This window comes from Cloeon dipterum, chromosome 3 (assembly GCF_949628265.1).
Source record: "Cloeon dipterum chromosome 3, ieCloDipt1.1, whole genome shotgun sequence".
Taxonomy (NCBI): Eukaryota; Metazoa; Arthropoda; class Insecta; order Ephemeroptera; family Baetidae; genus Cloeon; species Cloeon dipterum.
The window spans coordinates 26,830,952-26,847,959 of record NC_088788.1 but is presented as its reverse complement, the minus strand read 5'-3'; the positions used below and the strand labels follow the sequence as shown (position 1 = coordinate 26,847,959).

Sequence of the window (17,008 nt, the reverse complement as noted above, 5' to 3'; positions counted from 1 at the left end):
AAGCTCACAGATAATTGCTCTTGAGCTAAAGAGCGCGAATTAAATATCGTGTCCATCGATTTGAAGCACGCCGGAGGCAAATAGCTCATGGTCGCTGTTGGGGGCGTGAAAAATAGTCCACTATAGCGTAGGTGGCGATTTCTCATTGCGTCAGTATGGTTCAAATTGAATCTCTGATTTTTTAATTAGTTATCAGTTTTCCGTACAGTTCCCTTCAATATAAGGTTGAGAGCATTATCGAGAGGCTGACCTACATTTCCGTGAAATAAAAAGTTATCAAACTTATTCAGTAAAGTATTTTCGATGTAACATAATAAAATAGTCGGTATATTTATCTTCCACCCGTTTACTGTGTGATACTGTAAATTATACAAACATATCGCGGTGATTTGCAAAGTTTTCAGTCGAGTGTTTGAGATTTTAATGTAATTCTTATGTACTAAACAAGCTGCACATTACATGTACATAATTTATGGTCTGTATCTAAATTTCGACTTTCGAAAATATGAGCATATAACTCCGTTCTCTTCCGTTTTTCCTTCTCCAACGGAAAATATCACAAGATACTAACAAAAAATAAGTAGATGCTGAAAAATAACATCTTTCATTTTTTACACGCCCCTTGATTCAACGTGAAATATTTCTAGCTTAAAAAGAAAATTCCCATCTGCTCGATTACCTCTTGATGAAATTGAGCGCTGACTGGAAAGACACTCTCATCAGTCAACAGTTTCATTCCGGTCCTTAACTGATTTGCTTACAACTCTCTTCACAAGATGAAATGAAATTCATGTCTGTCCACAAGTGGTTTACTCTGCTGCTCTATTAAAAAAATTATCCTTTATGCTTTCGAGAGTTTAGCTGTAAAATTCACTTGAGAACTTAAACCAAGAGCAGCAGACGTGGCCGGGCGCATTTAACGCAATTAGAAAAGGAACAAATCGACGCTTAATTAAGGAAAGCAGATTCCGAGTGATGGCCCCTTCTCTCATCTCTCCCGGCTCGTTCTCCTGAGCCTCGTCGACGACTACGCCGAGCTCTGAAATGGTAATCGAATAAAGCAGACAGGCACTACAGTGTGCTGAATTAACACGCGATATTATGTATTGTAGAGCGCTTTCAAGACCTCCATCTTCCAACAGTCTGCAAATAGTTTTGCGTTTTGAAAGACTGGAGTGCTGCTCGAGAACATGGAGTTGAACCGGCGGCATAGTTTTGTCAAGGTAGATCTCAATTGATGAGAGTTTTCACTTCGTCTCTCAATACGAGAAGATGAAAATTTCTCAACGTTGGAAACGGTCTGTCTTGTTTCACATTCTACAAATTAATTTGAAGCGAAAGACAAAGAATTTCTAGGAATTCCATCTCAACATGTGAATAATATAGCTTTTCCTTTTCACCGAGGCGAAATTAGAGATCTTCCGGATTTGTGCTGAATCTAAGTTTAATTTGAAGCCAAAAAGAAGGCAGCTCGTTTTTTTAAAAGAGCCCTCGACTGCCCTGGCCGTTTTATTCGGTGCTTGTTCCGTCGAGCAGCTTCCACTCTTGTGAATTATGCAAATGGGAAAGATGCAAGATGCCGACAAAAAGTTACTGGTGTTAGCCGGCAGGCCTCACGCACTGTAGTGCGCTCACTATAAGGAGAGCAGACAGAGATGGTTGAAATTATTGCTCATACCGAGAAGCTTGGTTCTTCCTGCCGTTGAAATTTCAACGGAGAGGCGTCCAATTAGAAAATCAAGTATTTCGCTTGGCAAAGTGTACAACTTCTGAAATGGAAAGGATTTTTACAATTGAGAAATATAAATTCGAACTGACGCCGTATGCAACCCCTTTTAAGTTAGAAGTAAAGAGTAAGCCGAAGTCCATTTCGATCGACAGGCTGAAGCCCCCATTCATTTTGGCGCCGGAGCTCATCGCTCCTCCTCCGAAGTTAATTCAAATTGCACCAACGCCAGAAATCGTTTCTCTACCTGAACCAGAAGCTCACGCACCTCAACCCGCACTCCAACCTGCACTCATCGTCAACACACGACTCGATACGGCTGCAAAGTAAAACCACCTGCCAGGTACGGATGTTCCTTTCAGGCTTCTAGCCTTACGGAGGGGACCGCGGCTGCGCCATTTCTGCGTGATTGTAACAATGCTAACCCTAATATCACCGACCAGAAGCACTGGTAAAAAACAGATTCTTTCCCGAAGAAAGTCGATCCTGCTTTTTTTGTATCATGCATGCAAAACTCAAAAACTTTTCAGCGACCGCAAACTTGGTCCCAGAAGTTCATGCGCACTTTCCAGTTTTTTCTTCCCTCTTTTGCGAAACAGCTAGGTACTTGAAAAGTTTCCGCCACTCAGCACGTCAGTGAATATTTAGAAAAAGCCTTTCGAGGCCAGTTTGCCGGCATTTTTTACTCTTGCTTTCGCCGTGCAGATTAATCGCGGCGCAAAGGCTGGGCGAGAAAGAGGCTGAGAAGAAAGAAGAAGACGAGTGTCCGATCAAATGGCTCGTTCGGTGATTAATTGGGAGTTAAATTTCGCTGGCCGCAGCGCAGAGAAAAGTGCACAGCTCCGCTGCATGGAAGCTGGAATGGAGCCAATTGAAGCAAACGAGCCCGGCGGAACTCGCTAATCACGGATCGGTTTTTGCTCTCTTTGCTTGGCCCGGCGGCGACTGACGAGGTCGGGGCCGGAAAAGCAGCTCCAGCCGCAACAGTGTGCGGTCACAAAATCACATTTACCAACTCGATGCTCAAAGTTGGGGCACGAAACTTGCTCATTCTTTGGCCAAAAATGAAAGGCAATCATTCCGATTGGTGCGCCTTTTTCAATGAACAAGAATAACTATAGTCGCCGCGTACATTCCACTGATGGATGCACGGACAAATAAAATATTGCAGAGTAAAACACAATTACTTTCTGTCGATAGGAGCTGTAGAAATTTTTACGATAATTATAATTACGCTAGAGATAAAAATACCAAAAATTGTTGTTGACGTGAATGGCTATACACATTTTGAGGAAATTTTCCGCAATACCTTGAGGGAATGTTTTTGTATTTACGAAATAATTTTCCGCCCACTACCATTAAGAATGCTTGCTTGCAATTTAAGATGCCAAGCAACAAAATAGGAGGAAGCCAGGATTTTATGACGGTTCAAATAGTTTGCGGCCTTACGAGAAATTATTATTGCTGGACGTCTCCAGCTGGGAGGAACGACCACTTGGGATGTAATGGAGGTCGCATTAACAAAGGGACGGCATTCACTCCGCTTTCCTACTTACTCTCACTGAGTTGAGCATTCTCGAATAAACTGCATTCTTTGCGGATGCTTTCATTTTTCCGTGCTTCCTAGCCAAGGAAATTTTTTATTAATAACTACTTTTATTGTGCTCGTCGATTTTTCTCCTCTCTCGTGAGTGCAGGCAGATGTTGCTCCAGTTAATTAAATTTCCGGTTTCCTGCATTGAAATTAAATTTCAGCCGCTGCCTGTAAGTTGCGAGCGGAAAACGAGCTATGCAACCTGAACGACACACTTGCACAGCGAGTTGCATACTCGTTATTTCTTCATCCGTTGAAATGGCTGCGAAATATCATAGCGTGTGTCGCGTGCGAAGCCAACGAGCATTTAATTTTCACTTTATCTAAAGCTGTATCACAGTTTTCAGCGTAAAAAACGTGCTCACTCGGCGTCGGAAAGGGGAACGTGAGAGAGATTGGCATCTTTTTCCGCGAATGAGTTTCTCGTTCATTAAAACGTTTATGCAGCGTATTTCTTTAGTTAGCTTAACAATTTTGTGTGTTATGAATGTTAAGATTTGCTTAAATGGTCAAAATAATATCATACTAATTCAATGTAATGGGTGAAGCTAAATGATTCCTGTTAAAACGAATTTATATCTATAAAAGCATGCAAAAATTTCGTGGAACAGATAGGATTAAGTTAACAGTAAAGGCTTACATTTTCAAATCAATTTTTATTTATTCCATTTTCCGATATATAAAATATATTTATTTTGTTATATACATAGTCACGTCATGAGAATTAGTATTTTCTTAGAACAACAATTTCGTGAGATTTTTTACGTCATAGCGATTGATTTCCGTAATATTATTTCTTTAGTACCATCTCTTATCTTAAAATTATTCATCATTCCCACGGGGTGTTCCCATGTGTAAATAAATAGAATGCGACGTAGTTTAATCTCGAATTTAAGTTGAAGGGAACACATACGACAGTATTTGAGTATAAGCTTATAAAAGCTGCACAGAGGGTGAAACGAAAAAGACGACTATCAGAATGCGCAGTTATTTCCACTAATTGTACTCTACCATAAATTTTAATCGTAGCACACGGAGAAAATAATAGTCTGTAATTAGAAGAAAAGAACTGAGAGAACTTAAGAGAAAACACGGCATTCAGCACTAATGTTATACACGTCTCTCTGCACACGCACACTGACTTTTCGACATGCAGTTGAAGTCGCGAGTGCTGCCGACGAAAAAATTAATTAAATCCTTCCTTCGAGGCGGAAACAAGCAGCAAGTTTAATCAATTCACCGAGAAGTGGAAAAGAGCTCTTTGTGCTCATTCGTCTCTTGATAGACCACACATAAATTTTTCTTAACCAAGCGCGTCTTTTGCGTTCAACACAGCCACTGAAACACGCTCCTTATACATTCAGAAAATTATAAAAAATTTCAAAACGATCAGTCCACCTGAATCGCATATTAAAGATATTCAAAACTATATGTTTGTGATTCTTTGGAGATGTATAGATGGGAAAAGTAAAATCTGATTCGTAAAATAGCCCTCACATTCAATTGCAATTCTAGGCTGCTGTCGATCTTCAACGACATTATTATTCACATAGTCTCTGCTCACATGTATGGCACAGAAAACTGTCATTCTCACTCGAAAAACGAGTCTCTATTGAAACTCAGGCGGGGGCTCGATGGTGCACGTAGTTTCCAGCGTGTCCGTCGAGCTCGTCGCTGTCATTGTCAGCGAGGTCTCCTGCTCTCAGCTGCCAACACCATTTTTCAGCGGCGTCCTTTGCAGCTCAGGGTCCTTCGTGATCTCGTCGATGGTTGCAATCGACACGAATCGGACCTTGCCGTTGGTCTTGCCACTCAGTTTCCCGGTGGACAGCAAGGTGGCATATTTGCCAATGTCTTCGGTCAGCTTGTCGGGGTTGCTGAAGATGGCTTCGCTTTCGTTGCTGGTGCCAGGCACACGGTCGTCTTCGCGTGTGTAGTAGTGAGCCGCGTGTCTACTGTGTGACAGAGCCAACACCACTATCACGATCAAGATGAGAATCACTGCCACGGCTGTGGCACCAAGTGCTGCAAAGAGTCCAATGCGCGGAATGAAACCAGCCACCAAACTCTGGTCGTGGCCACCCCCAGAGTTGTAAATGCACAGATCCAGGCTGTCTGTATCTAGAGAGCTCAGGGTCATTCCGGCCAAGCTCCTTGGACTGGCGCACCGCAAGCACTCAATGGCGTTGGGGTCAGCGTCGCAGTCGGTGTTAATACTGTCTTCTTCGGAGAAGCGAGAGATCCAGGCTAAGATTGGCCTAATGTGGCACAGGTCACACTGCCAAGGGTTGTCCTTCAACCTGACGACGATGCTCTCGGACCCACGTGCCTTTACGGCCATGACCTCTCCTCCGGTGGATTGTCCCGACTCAGAGTGTGCAAGACGGTTGACCAGCCCGTCGTTGAGTCCTTGGAATTTGTTGTTGGAGAGATCAAGCTCTTTGAGTTTTTCCAAGGGTGACAGAATCTGAGCAGGGAAGTGCTGGAACTGGTTGTAAGAAAGGTTGAGGAACCGAATGTGCTCGTGGAAGACGAACACTCCCAGGGGTAGGCTGGTCAAGCTCATGTTGGCCAGTGAGAGTTCACGCAGTTTCAGCATTGCTTGTAGAACATTCTTCAGATTTTCCTGCTCAATGGCATTCCCACTCAGGTTTAGAGTGCGGAGGGGTTCTCCCAAAGGCTCGAACGAAGCCGAGTCCAAAGAGCTGAACTTGTTGTACGAGACATCAAGAGTCTGCAGGTTGGTGGCATTCTTAAATGCATGTGTGGTGATCTTTGCGAGTCGATTCCTTGACAATGACAGAAACCTCAAGTTTGGCGTACTCGCCCCGAAAGTCCGGTCCAGAACCACAGAGAGCAAGTTGCCAGATAGATTAAGCTCTTTCAATTTCCGTAAGGCCACGAATTCATTTTGTTGAAAATGTTGAAACTGATTACGAGACAAATCAAGAACTTCTAGGACAGGAAGCAGAGTGTACATTTGATCGTTAATTTTGGTGAGGTTACAGCCACTCAACTTGAGAACTTTGAGCTCCGTGATGTCTTTAAATACGTCAGGGGAAAGCTCAGTCAGCGGGTTTTCTGACAAATCCAAATAGTTGAGTTTGTTCAAAAGCAAAAATAATCTCGGAACCAGCTCCCGGATTTTATTGTGGGATAGAGTCAGAGTTTTCAATTCTATCATTTCCTTGAACGTGCTGCTAGGCATGGAATCGATTTGATTGTGGTCAAGGTGAAGAGTTCTCAGCCTATCCAGGCGCCGGAAGTTCTTTTCAACAACCTGCCTGATATGGTTGTGTGTCAGGTCAAGCTTTGTGAGGTACTTGAGACCCCAAAAGGAATGCTCTCCGATGGCTGGCACCTGCGACCTTGAAATAGTCAGCTCTTCAAGTTTCTTTAGCTTCTGGAAGATCGGTCCGATGGTGAGCGTGTTGTGCTCCCCTTCTGGTGCCGTAATTACAAGCACCTCGGTGTCATCAGGCAGGCTGTTTGAGAGGTCTTGCATCATGCGGCCAGAATCGCACAAGGTCTGCTTGCGACCTTTCACGTCCAAGTTGCACTGGCACATCATAGGACATTTGCTGAGGGAGTTGTCGCTGCCGAGACACTCGCGGAGGGCTGCATTGTGGAGCAGAGCGATCAGGACAACCGAGAAGACCCTCATCTGCGAACAAATACGGAAATTTTTAGTTTGTTACCTTGATGCTTATTGAGAGATTACATTGAAAACTTGTGAGTGAAGGGCGATATGTTTTGAATACTGTTTGTTTTCCCATGACACTTTATTTCCCTCAAGAACCTTGTGGTAGCTGCCGCGTTGATGCGAGTTGCCGGCACCGATTAGCCCCCGTCTTAATGGAGTTTAATGTGTTTTGTCAGCACCGGCGGCACATTTCAAGTTGCAAGCGTACCTCCGAGTGCAATCGCTATGGACGTGTCCCACTTACTCAGCTAAACCGGAGGCAAGTGAACAAACAAACCAGCAGTCCCCTCCAACCTCCATCTCCTGAGCTCTACTTTTGTTATGAGACGAATAGTGAAATTTAGTGGCACACGAGTTATCTCACCGCAGGACGGATTTCTCATTCCCTTTGTGCAGGAATGGGACTCGGGCATAGTGCTGCGCTCAGGTACGGTTTTGGGCCGCTAACGAGCTGACTGTTTTGCCGGGCTAAATCGATCCCTTTCAACTCTGCGGGTGGGTGCGTCTCTGCTGCGTGTGGGGTATGCGGCTTTTCGTGTCCGCTGCTTCGAAGGAACTTTGTCTTATGATGTTTGTTTTTGGTCCAAATCGTTAATTCGCCTGTTTACACGGCACACAGAGTGCGCAGCATGTTAATTTCGGGTTAGCTTGTGGGGTTTAGGCGCAAAGCACGTTCGGCTTTTGCAACGAATCCCGCGCAAACATTGACACCTCTCGCAAGCACGTACAGCAATATTTCTGCAAGTGATTTTACAGCTGAACGAATTGGTTTTCATTTTTTTGCAGTACCGTACGCGTCAAAACTGAATAGAAATTTTCCATTTTGTTATGGCAGCGATCAACCTGATAGATTGACGCTGCCAAAACTTGTTTACCATGCAGTCATCAGTCAGGAATCAATTTGCTCTCGTTATTTTTACAGCTGGTCGGTCGTAAAATCTCGTCCATTGTCAGGAAAACAAATGATTCCGTTTTTTTGTAGTTCGACCGGTGAAGACAAACAAATGCTCGCAAATCGTGCGTGCGCACTAGAGCGCACCGACGAGAGAACAACAAAAATTTCCATATCGGCTGATCATACAAATAAGGAGTAAACACCGCGTGCACTCGATTTGCTCGCAAAGCCAAGCTCCGCAGGGAGCACAAACTGCACAGCATTCTACCGAGCTAAAATAAACTCGAGCACACGCAAGGTCTTCGATTGCTTATCGAGCGTTAATCTAAATTGACTTCGCAGCCTGCCATCCATCATTGAACACCACCGAATTTATAATTTAACCCCAGATAGAGTGGATGTGCATTTACTAAAGCTAATATATAGAGAGGTAATTATTTAGCTCTAAAACTCACGATGTTAAATTCTAATGATCTAACGTCGGATTTAGTTGAAGCCAAAAGTTCTAAATTTGAATCTTAATTTTCAATTGTCTAATTAATTCAACAAGGAACACGCTCCCTTCTGTCTTAGTCTGCACTGGAGCGAAAAGACGAACACGTGGTGCATAAGTGTAATGAATATCTCGCGGCAGGGTGTGGGAAAGACGGGGCAGACCACATCTGATAAAACCTGCCGCTGAAGTCAGAACAACCATATCCCGTGTTAAGCTGGGCGTTTGATTTCCAGCAGCATAGAAGCACACACTCTCACACAATGAGCGTCAGCCGGTCATTAATAATTTTCAGGCAATTTACACGGGAGCCTCTAGAGCCGCGAGCCAGCCTGCTAAGTGCACCGACATTATTAGCAGCTATGGTAATTAATTTGATTCAAGAGGTATATTAAAATACTTATACATGTAAAGGTGTAGGGATATTGCTGGAGTTTATAGGTCACTTGCGAGAAAAATAATGGGATTGGCAAAAGATAAAATAATTATAGTCAAAGCAACGTTAAATGTTTTCCCAAGTGTATCAAAGCACAACTTGCTAATGCCACTGATTTTATGTATTTTGTTTCTGTTTATTGTACTTATTGTACCATATGCATGACTGTTGCACACTCTTTGACCTGCCTCTGAGTGAGGAAGCGGGTCGCGCTGCTTTGGGTGCGGCAAGACGGGCCACAGAGTAAGAAACTGCCGCAACTATGCCTAAAAATAATTTATTCAACCAATAATATGCACATTTGCAAAGACACCACAGTTCACGAAATTTAATTTTGATGATTATTAATCAAGATTTTTCCTCAAGATGTCTTCAACTTTGATTCCGTCTTTGATGACTCTGTTTGTTATGTTATGAAGGTACTGGCTTGAGATTACTGTGCTCTCTCCTAAATTAGCGCTCATTTTAATAATTGTCGCCAGCGACTCATGGGTACGCAACGTTTGCACGCGCTCGCACAATATGAATTCCATTTGGGTAAGTGAAACAAGCCGAGCGAGTTTACCCTCCATATTTGAGTACATATTTGTGCGTCAAGCGTGGTTACATTACATTAGTCCCCGCAGTGTTGCGAGTAAATGAGCATGTTGTTTTGTTTTGCACACTGCTACGAGTGCGAGCGAGTTCACGCGCGCTCTAGTTACGTGGCCGACGAAATTATATATTATATAGTTTCAGCGCTTGTCTTTGGGGGGTTTTACGACAGTTGAGGAGAGAAAATTACTGCGTGCCGCAGTACTTTATTCGAATGAACGCACCTGAAAGGGTGACACGTGATGAGTTGGTGCATTTGCGGGGAGATTTTATCCCCAGGGTTTGTACATTTGGACAGAAAAGACACATTTCCTTGCATTGTTTATGCACGGAAAAATTTACGGCATGAAGTAGAGAGCGAGTGGGAAGGCGAATCGCAATTGTTTTCCCTCGTGCACGCAGCACTTGTTGTGTATTCAGAATTTGCCAACCTGGCGCAAAAACCTAAACTCAAGTGCGCGTGGTAGTGGTTGCTTGCTGCTTTGCCCTTCCAGCCAAATAATAAAGTGCTTCGCCCGCAGACATTTGTTTTTGCTGCGTGCCTCTGCAAAAGCGTCAGTAAAAAAACTCACTTCGCTCACGGTGCGTAAAGGAAAATGTCAGGATATTTGCGTAGCTCTCATCGGCGGAAAATACACGATGCAAATAATTACTATTACAACGTGGTCATCGGACAGGGAAACAATTCAATTGCAGGCGATTGCCTCAGAGCGGTTCTCCCTGCTGGTGGTTTTGTTTTAATTGGCTTTTGGTGTTCTTTGAAGTGCCCTGTGCATGCATTAAGCCCAAAATCAAAGGCCACAGTGCAAATACCGAGTGTTCGCTGCCGGCAGGTGACTTTCGCCGATTTGTGATTTCATCGATCACAGCGCAGCTCATTTGATACTCAAAGCCAGCCCTCGCTAAATTTTTGCCGATCCCTTGTAGCATTTGCCCATAATTTTCGTTTCATTTCGGCCCCGATAGATATATATTTGTTTGCATGATGCGCATGATACGATTGGCCACAGAGATTTTATTTGCAGAGGGATGGTTCTTCCATCCTTATTATATTTTAGTATTGAATGTGGAATGATTTGCTTTCAAAATCATATTTCAAGTTGTGAGTTTTAAACATTTTCGTGAGGTTTTTCAATTTCTTGATTTCCATATATATGAATTAAAAATATCTTATTTTTATATAAAAGGAGGAAGGAAATTATTTTTAAAACTAACATTTTACACATAGAAGTATCCAAATTGACAAATTAATGTTTACGACTTTCGATATTATTTGAAACAGACGTTTTCTACGTTTTTCGAATTTTTATTTAAAAATATGAAATCATGATGCTGAAATGAAAGATGTGTTTTTCGCAGAAATTCTCTTCCAAAGAACAAAAATCCATAAGTCTAAGATTTTCATGACAGCCCTATAATGTAAAAAGTTTATTCAGACTAAAATCCTACCAAAAATGATTTGGGGTGGGAATATTTCACCAACAAATTTCAACTTATGATTCTTTGGATTAGTGATATATACGATTATTTTAAATAAATTTTCTATTGTACTTATAATAAATAATAATAATAATAATAATTTATTTGTCTTTTGGCATGTACATAATTAATTAAAACCTTTTTGAAAAACATATTTTGGGTAGTTCCTTCTTTACTAAAAAAGGACATGGACCGACAGGGCTGTAACTTGGTTAGACTATAAAAAGACATTTAAATTTTTTACACAAGCAAATTATTTGTATTTTCCAACGGATGATGGCCTATTTGGACTTCTCAAATGGATTTGGCAGTTTAGCACAAGATGATTGAATTAACATTGTTCAAGTGGCTCAAAAAACCATTATTCTTGTTTTTTATATGGCTGATAGTTAGAAACTCTGAAAAAATTAATAGATTCACAGTACTATTAATACTGACGGTTTTAGATTTACCGTAATACATTTCTATAATATGGAGTATTTAATTGCCTTGTACTGGTCCACATTTCTTCATTTCTTGCAGGGTTATAAAAAGCACACATAAGCAACCGCTGACGTTTTCACAACTCTTCCGTTTCGAATTCATTGCCATTGATTTACGAGTCGTCGTGAATATTTTTAATTCAACTACTGCGCGACGGAAACAGCGTGGTAATAACGACATTTCGCCTAGTTCTGCCGCGCCTTGCTTACTCTGACTTAGCCTTTCGGCCCTTTTTGCCATTGGATTTTCTATTATTCCGCTCCAGATGCTAGCGTCGTACATCACCGGCGTCCGATTCGCGGCGAAAAAGCGCCCGCTGTGTCTGCTGAGTTGTTTTTTCCGCGAGCGAGCGCGGTCCATTAATAATTTTGCCCGCTGCACTGCTTTGCACACGCGTAGTGGTGCATGCGACTGAGCATTCAGCGAAACAAGGCATGTTATTCGATTTACTGAATAATGCAGCCTCCGCGAGAGAGAAAGAGAGATACTCAATTGAACCATAGCCACATGGACACTCGCGCCCCTCGCTAAATGACTGAATTTCGCTGGCTCGCTCGCTTGGCGGAAATCGCGCGCAAATTGGCCTCGGCTTAACCAATGATTTATTGCTGACACAGCATTGTGGTGTTGCCTCCTGCTCGGGTTAGCACCGATGCACGATTTCAATTTTCTCGTTGCTGTCGCAAAGTGGCACACGATGTCAGAGCTCGTGATGCAAATCCAGCGCTGTGCTGGTCGCTATAGCTGCCAGAGAGACTGAAAACTGCTTCCAAGGCTTCCAAGCTATTGTCACCAACGTGGAGATTGCATCATGGATGAAGAGACACAGACCGTAAAATGTCGATGTCATAAATTGATTTTGCACTGAACAAAAATGGTAAATTAGCTTTTACTCAGAGTTGATTTTTTTTAATTTTATCCTTGAAAAAAAATGTAAATAGCATTCCTAGAAAAATATCTACGGTAAAAATGTACTCTATATACAGCTAAAGAGATATGAGACTGTTCGTACCAAAAAGTAAATTTTGTCTTCACCCGCCAGAAAAAGCGAGTTTGTGCCATGAATTAAGTAATTTAATCTGTAGAAAGTATAATTTATATTTCTTATTCTCGATTTAATGATGAAAATTGTGTAAATTTTCCATTTATGATATTCTATGAAATAGGGCTGCACTTGACAGCCAAAACTGTATTAGTCACAAATACTCCGATATTTCTTCCATGAATGAATCCCGGAGTGTTACCTTAGATAAAATACATATTTCAACCCAATATTTGTCCAATATTTCGCAGATTTTCACGGATTTTGAGCCAAGTTAGAGGTTTACGCGATATTTGACGACTTAAGTATTGAAAATATGGCTTTTAGTAGCACGATTGGTGCTCCTTTGTTAGTCCCACGACTATGGAAAACTCAGACAAAAATTGCTGACCATTCAAAATTCACATGGTCTGATGAATTTGGTTTTGAAAAAAAAGTTAAATTATGCACTTTAGAAAAAACATTTAATGAAAATCCTTGACTTTACAGATGTTAAACTTTTCTCTCAGCAGCAGTGATTATAGGATCTGAATTAAGAATGTCATAATCACATAAAATATATCCTTTCCATTTCTAATTTGGTTTATAAACCTTCGCTTGTAAAATTAACCCTCAGAGGAGCGCTGAAACATACATATCAACACTATCTGCTTAATGAGCCAAATGCAAAACACTCAAGCTCGAGCAGCAGTCTAAGAAAGTTTTTGCCCCAGCGGAGTCAAGTGCGGCAGCGGAAAACCATGCGCTGACAAGGCGCAATCGTGCGGAAAAAGTGTGAAGGAGAGAGTAGTTAAAAGGCGATGAAGTGCAAAACTTACCTTTTACAACAAGGGGGTTGCGTTTGTGATTAATCGCTGTGGCGGAGACGATTCAACCCTTCCTGTCGCAGCGACGAGACCCTCCCTCGGGGGTGCATCAAGGAGGAATAAGCAGTCTGGAAGAGAGAAAGCAAGCACTTCTTATACTTCTGGTCTCTGTGCCTGGCACACGATGTCAGTAATTTGAGGAACAGAAATTATCGCAATGCCACTTACTACTAATCAAATTATTTGTGGGAAGCAAATTTTTCTTAGAAGGGATTCGATTCCAATATGCAATTTTGTTTGTATTATGTACGTGTGTGTTTTACTCTCCATGCCGTAATGATCTGTGATCACGAACGAGCTGATTTTTTTTCGTGAGAATCACATTTATTGGTCGGGTTCACCATCGAGACGCATAATTTTTCGCTCCCCTGTCTGATCGAGTGGTGCTGAATCACGAACGGTTATTTTTAGAAAAAGGGCACTTTTCCCAGCAAGAGCACGGTAGACTCTATTTTCCTCAGCAGATGGTAATTTTATTTTGTTTTACCCGAGTTTTTTCTACGGAAAATTTATTCAGTTTCTAGCCACTAGCGCTCGTCCTTTAAAGAGCTTTTCGGTAAATTCATCCGCCCTCTCAGTGGCAAGGGTATTATTTTGTTGGAGATAAAAAATACGTGAAAAATGGCAAGGAATTAATTGCCTATGGCGCTGCAAGTTTAGCAAATTTATCGAGCAGCCTGTGTGTGACAAGAGGGCAATTCAACCGCATAGCTCTGCACTGCATTTTACACACACTGCTTTTGATTAATATTTTTGCAGTAATACGCTGCTCGTCCAGGCAGGTGTGCAATTAGTGAGATGAAAGGGCGCAGAGCATTAAAAGTGCATCGTCCACTGCACGCTCGCCAGCCAAAGTGCTTTTGCCGACAGCACTTCCCTCCGAATCACTTCACTGTCAACAGGCAGAAAAAAAAGTGCTGTTAAAATGATGGAATGCACTTTTCCGGATTGCTCTTTAGATGGTGTTTTTCACCGACATGAATACGAGATTTGAGGTCAAACAGGCAATAAGTATGAGCTATGTTTACTTTTAAAGAACGTTAGATGGTACATTTAGTTCAAACAAGCAATAAATATAAAAATGCGGCTCACTTTTCAAATAAAATTCATTTTACACTTTTACAGTGAATGATGTAGGAAACGTGTTTAGTGAATTATGCTATGTAACCCGCGTTTCAAGGATAATTTAATATACAAAATACTTTACCTTCTAAGAGTTCAACTACTGACAAAATTTTTAATTAAAATTTAAATTTTTAGGTCTAGTGCTGTGAAAATTTGAATTTTTGTTTCAAACATCAAGAATTGGAATACATAAAAAACTCTCGTCCAGAATTCCATCCAAACAAATTTGAATTTTTATGAAAAATTTTAAAGAAAGGGGACATCAAGCAGACAGACAGTGGAAAGAAGTAAAATTAAATCTAAATTTTATATTTTGCACCACAAAATAAATGAAATTCATGCACCAGTAGGCACATAAAGTTTTTTACGTCCTGCACCGAGAATAAGACGATTTGGCAAGAGATGAGCGCTCACTCTTTGCGTCTCCTTATGCAGTATTAAAGAATCTGATACTCTCTGTCATTGCTAGGGGAGAGAAAGTTATGCGGTCAACAACAATGGACCTTTTCAAGTCAAGGCAAACAGACGGCACGTGAAATACAATCGTCACCCTAATAAATTTTATTAATATTTATTAATCTGAAAGCGAGTCAGCCTTAAGTACAAATTAGTCTAGCTGCCATTCGTCTGACATCATCCCGTTGATTTGATAATATTTGTTTGACCAGGGCTGCTGACACACGCCAGAGATGCAATTACGCCCTCAATGCAAATAAACATCATGCCAAATAAAGCGTCCGGCTGAATGGGTAGCTTGCATATTAAGTAGCCAACAGGGGCCTCAGTGTACATACTGCTCTGTCTGACCGCACGCCCGCACCGCAAAACGCGCGATGAGCTTTGAAATTTTCAAAATCGAGCCGGGCAGTTGCTGTGGTCACCCTAGCTATCAGGAGCAAATGAGCTGAATATTCATAAAACACAATGTTTCACTGAAAGTTAATAACGCACATCGTTAATATAAATGCTTCTGATGCGGAACACTGTGTCTTTCGCAAAAATAACCAATAGATCGAGCGATTTATTTTTTAATATCGTGTGTATTAATTTCATTCTAAATGAGAAAAAAGAATGACCAACATTCCAAGCTCGAAGATAATTTGATTACCAGCACTTTTCAACTCAAACAAAAATTGGCTTTTGCCAAATTTTAAATTAAAATAAGGCGTTTTTATTAAAACCATGCCTCTTGATTTTATATCCCTCGGAGCCAGGAAGTTCAGGTCTTTTCGAATAACAATTTTGCTGAATTTACTAGGCTCCCAAATAAAAAGAGCGTAAATCTGCCAACTCGCTGACAAAGTTAAAGAGATTGACAATCGTAATGGAGGAAACCACAAACAAACGGTCGCTACTGCAGAGGCAGCGCACATAAAATCAAACTAAACAAGCAATTTGGTGCCGTCCACCACCCCCGAGCCGAAGCACCCTGCTCACAATTGGTCCGAGAGAATTGTTCCCGCTGTGGCACTCGTCATCATCCCCTCGGTGGCTGTAATCACACAGAATGCCCTCAGACAATAATGCCGGCGGGGCGGCGAGCGTTGATGAGATTGTTTTGTCTCCTCGCCCAGACGAATAACGCTACAAGTTGCGCATGGATCGACCATTAGGTGCTGCGGTCTCGCTTTCTGGACGTGACGATTTGACGGGCAGGCGATTGGCATACCGAAAAGCCACTCGTCTGCGCCTCATTTGCATGTGCTTTGTGTGTGCCCATACGGAGCGTGCGAGCTATCGCGTCTGTGGACGGATGGACGGACGGACGCATCCATCTCAGGCGCCTGACGCACCGTGTGTGTACGCGCGGGTGCGTGTCAAACCGGTGGGAATTCCGAAAGTGGAATGCTGATATTCGATATAAACGGCACCAGCGAAGATATTGCTGGCGATTTGTGTGCCATCGTACTGCTATTCCTTTTTTATAGGGGTCACTTGGAACGCAGGGAGCTAGAAATGTAATGGGACGAGGATGAGCCCACTGGCCTGGAAATGGTCGGGCAAATCAGCTGAGGATTTTGCCTTTCATGAAGTTTTTCTCATTATTTTCCTACGTGAACTTCGAAATAAATTAAGGACAGTATGCAATAAAACTTATATTGTCAACAATGAAATCAATAAAATTGGAAGAAATGCTATTTTAGCAAGTCAAGTCTCTTACTTAATACTCTGTTTTAGTAAATAGGTCACCATTTCCCGGTTTTCACAGCCAAATTTGTGTTTGTGACATCTTGATGATCGTCCACAACAAATTTCGATCTCTCAGTTATTGAATAACCACATGAAATCAAAATGACCTACACATTAACTGTGTAGTGTATGGACTCTGGATTGCATTGTTTTGTAATAATTGCAAGCACAACAGTCGTATCATAAAAGAGTTGATGAAATAAATATTAATAATTGTGAATAAAATTGACAATAATCACATTGATGATTTAGAGATTGAATGTAAGTCATATTTCAGCTTATGGTTATGGCTGAAAGAAACTGTCAACTTCACTTTGTAATTTTCTCTTTAATGCGTTTTGTGCATAGCGTGGTTTTCCATTTTATGTGAACTGTATTGTGA

At 41.7% G+C, this 17,008-nt stretch overlaps 1 protein-coding gene across 1 annotated transcript in view; it reads right to left on the bottom strand.

The window, feature by feature from the left end:
- Nucleotides 1–3,956: 3,956 nt before the first annotated feature.
- LOC135939696 (insulin-like growth factor-binding protein complex acid labile subunit) overlaps nucleotides 3,957–17,008 on the bottom strand; it is an 82,685-nt gene continuing 69,633 nt past the window's right edge. The window contains exons 5-6 of the mRNA XM_065484205.1: nucleotides 13,264–13,379; nucleotides 3,957–6,984 (exon numbers count right to left, since the gene is read on the bottom strand). Of these exons, the coding sequence (XP_065340277.1) occupies nucleotides 5,023–6,984 (1,962 nt within the window). The 5' untranslated portion in view covers nucleotides 13,264–13,379 and the 3' untranslated portion in view covers nucleotides 3,957–5,022. The remainder of the gene's footprint in view (nucleotides 6,985–13,263; nucleotides 13,380–17,008) is intronic.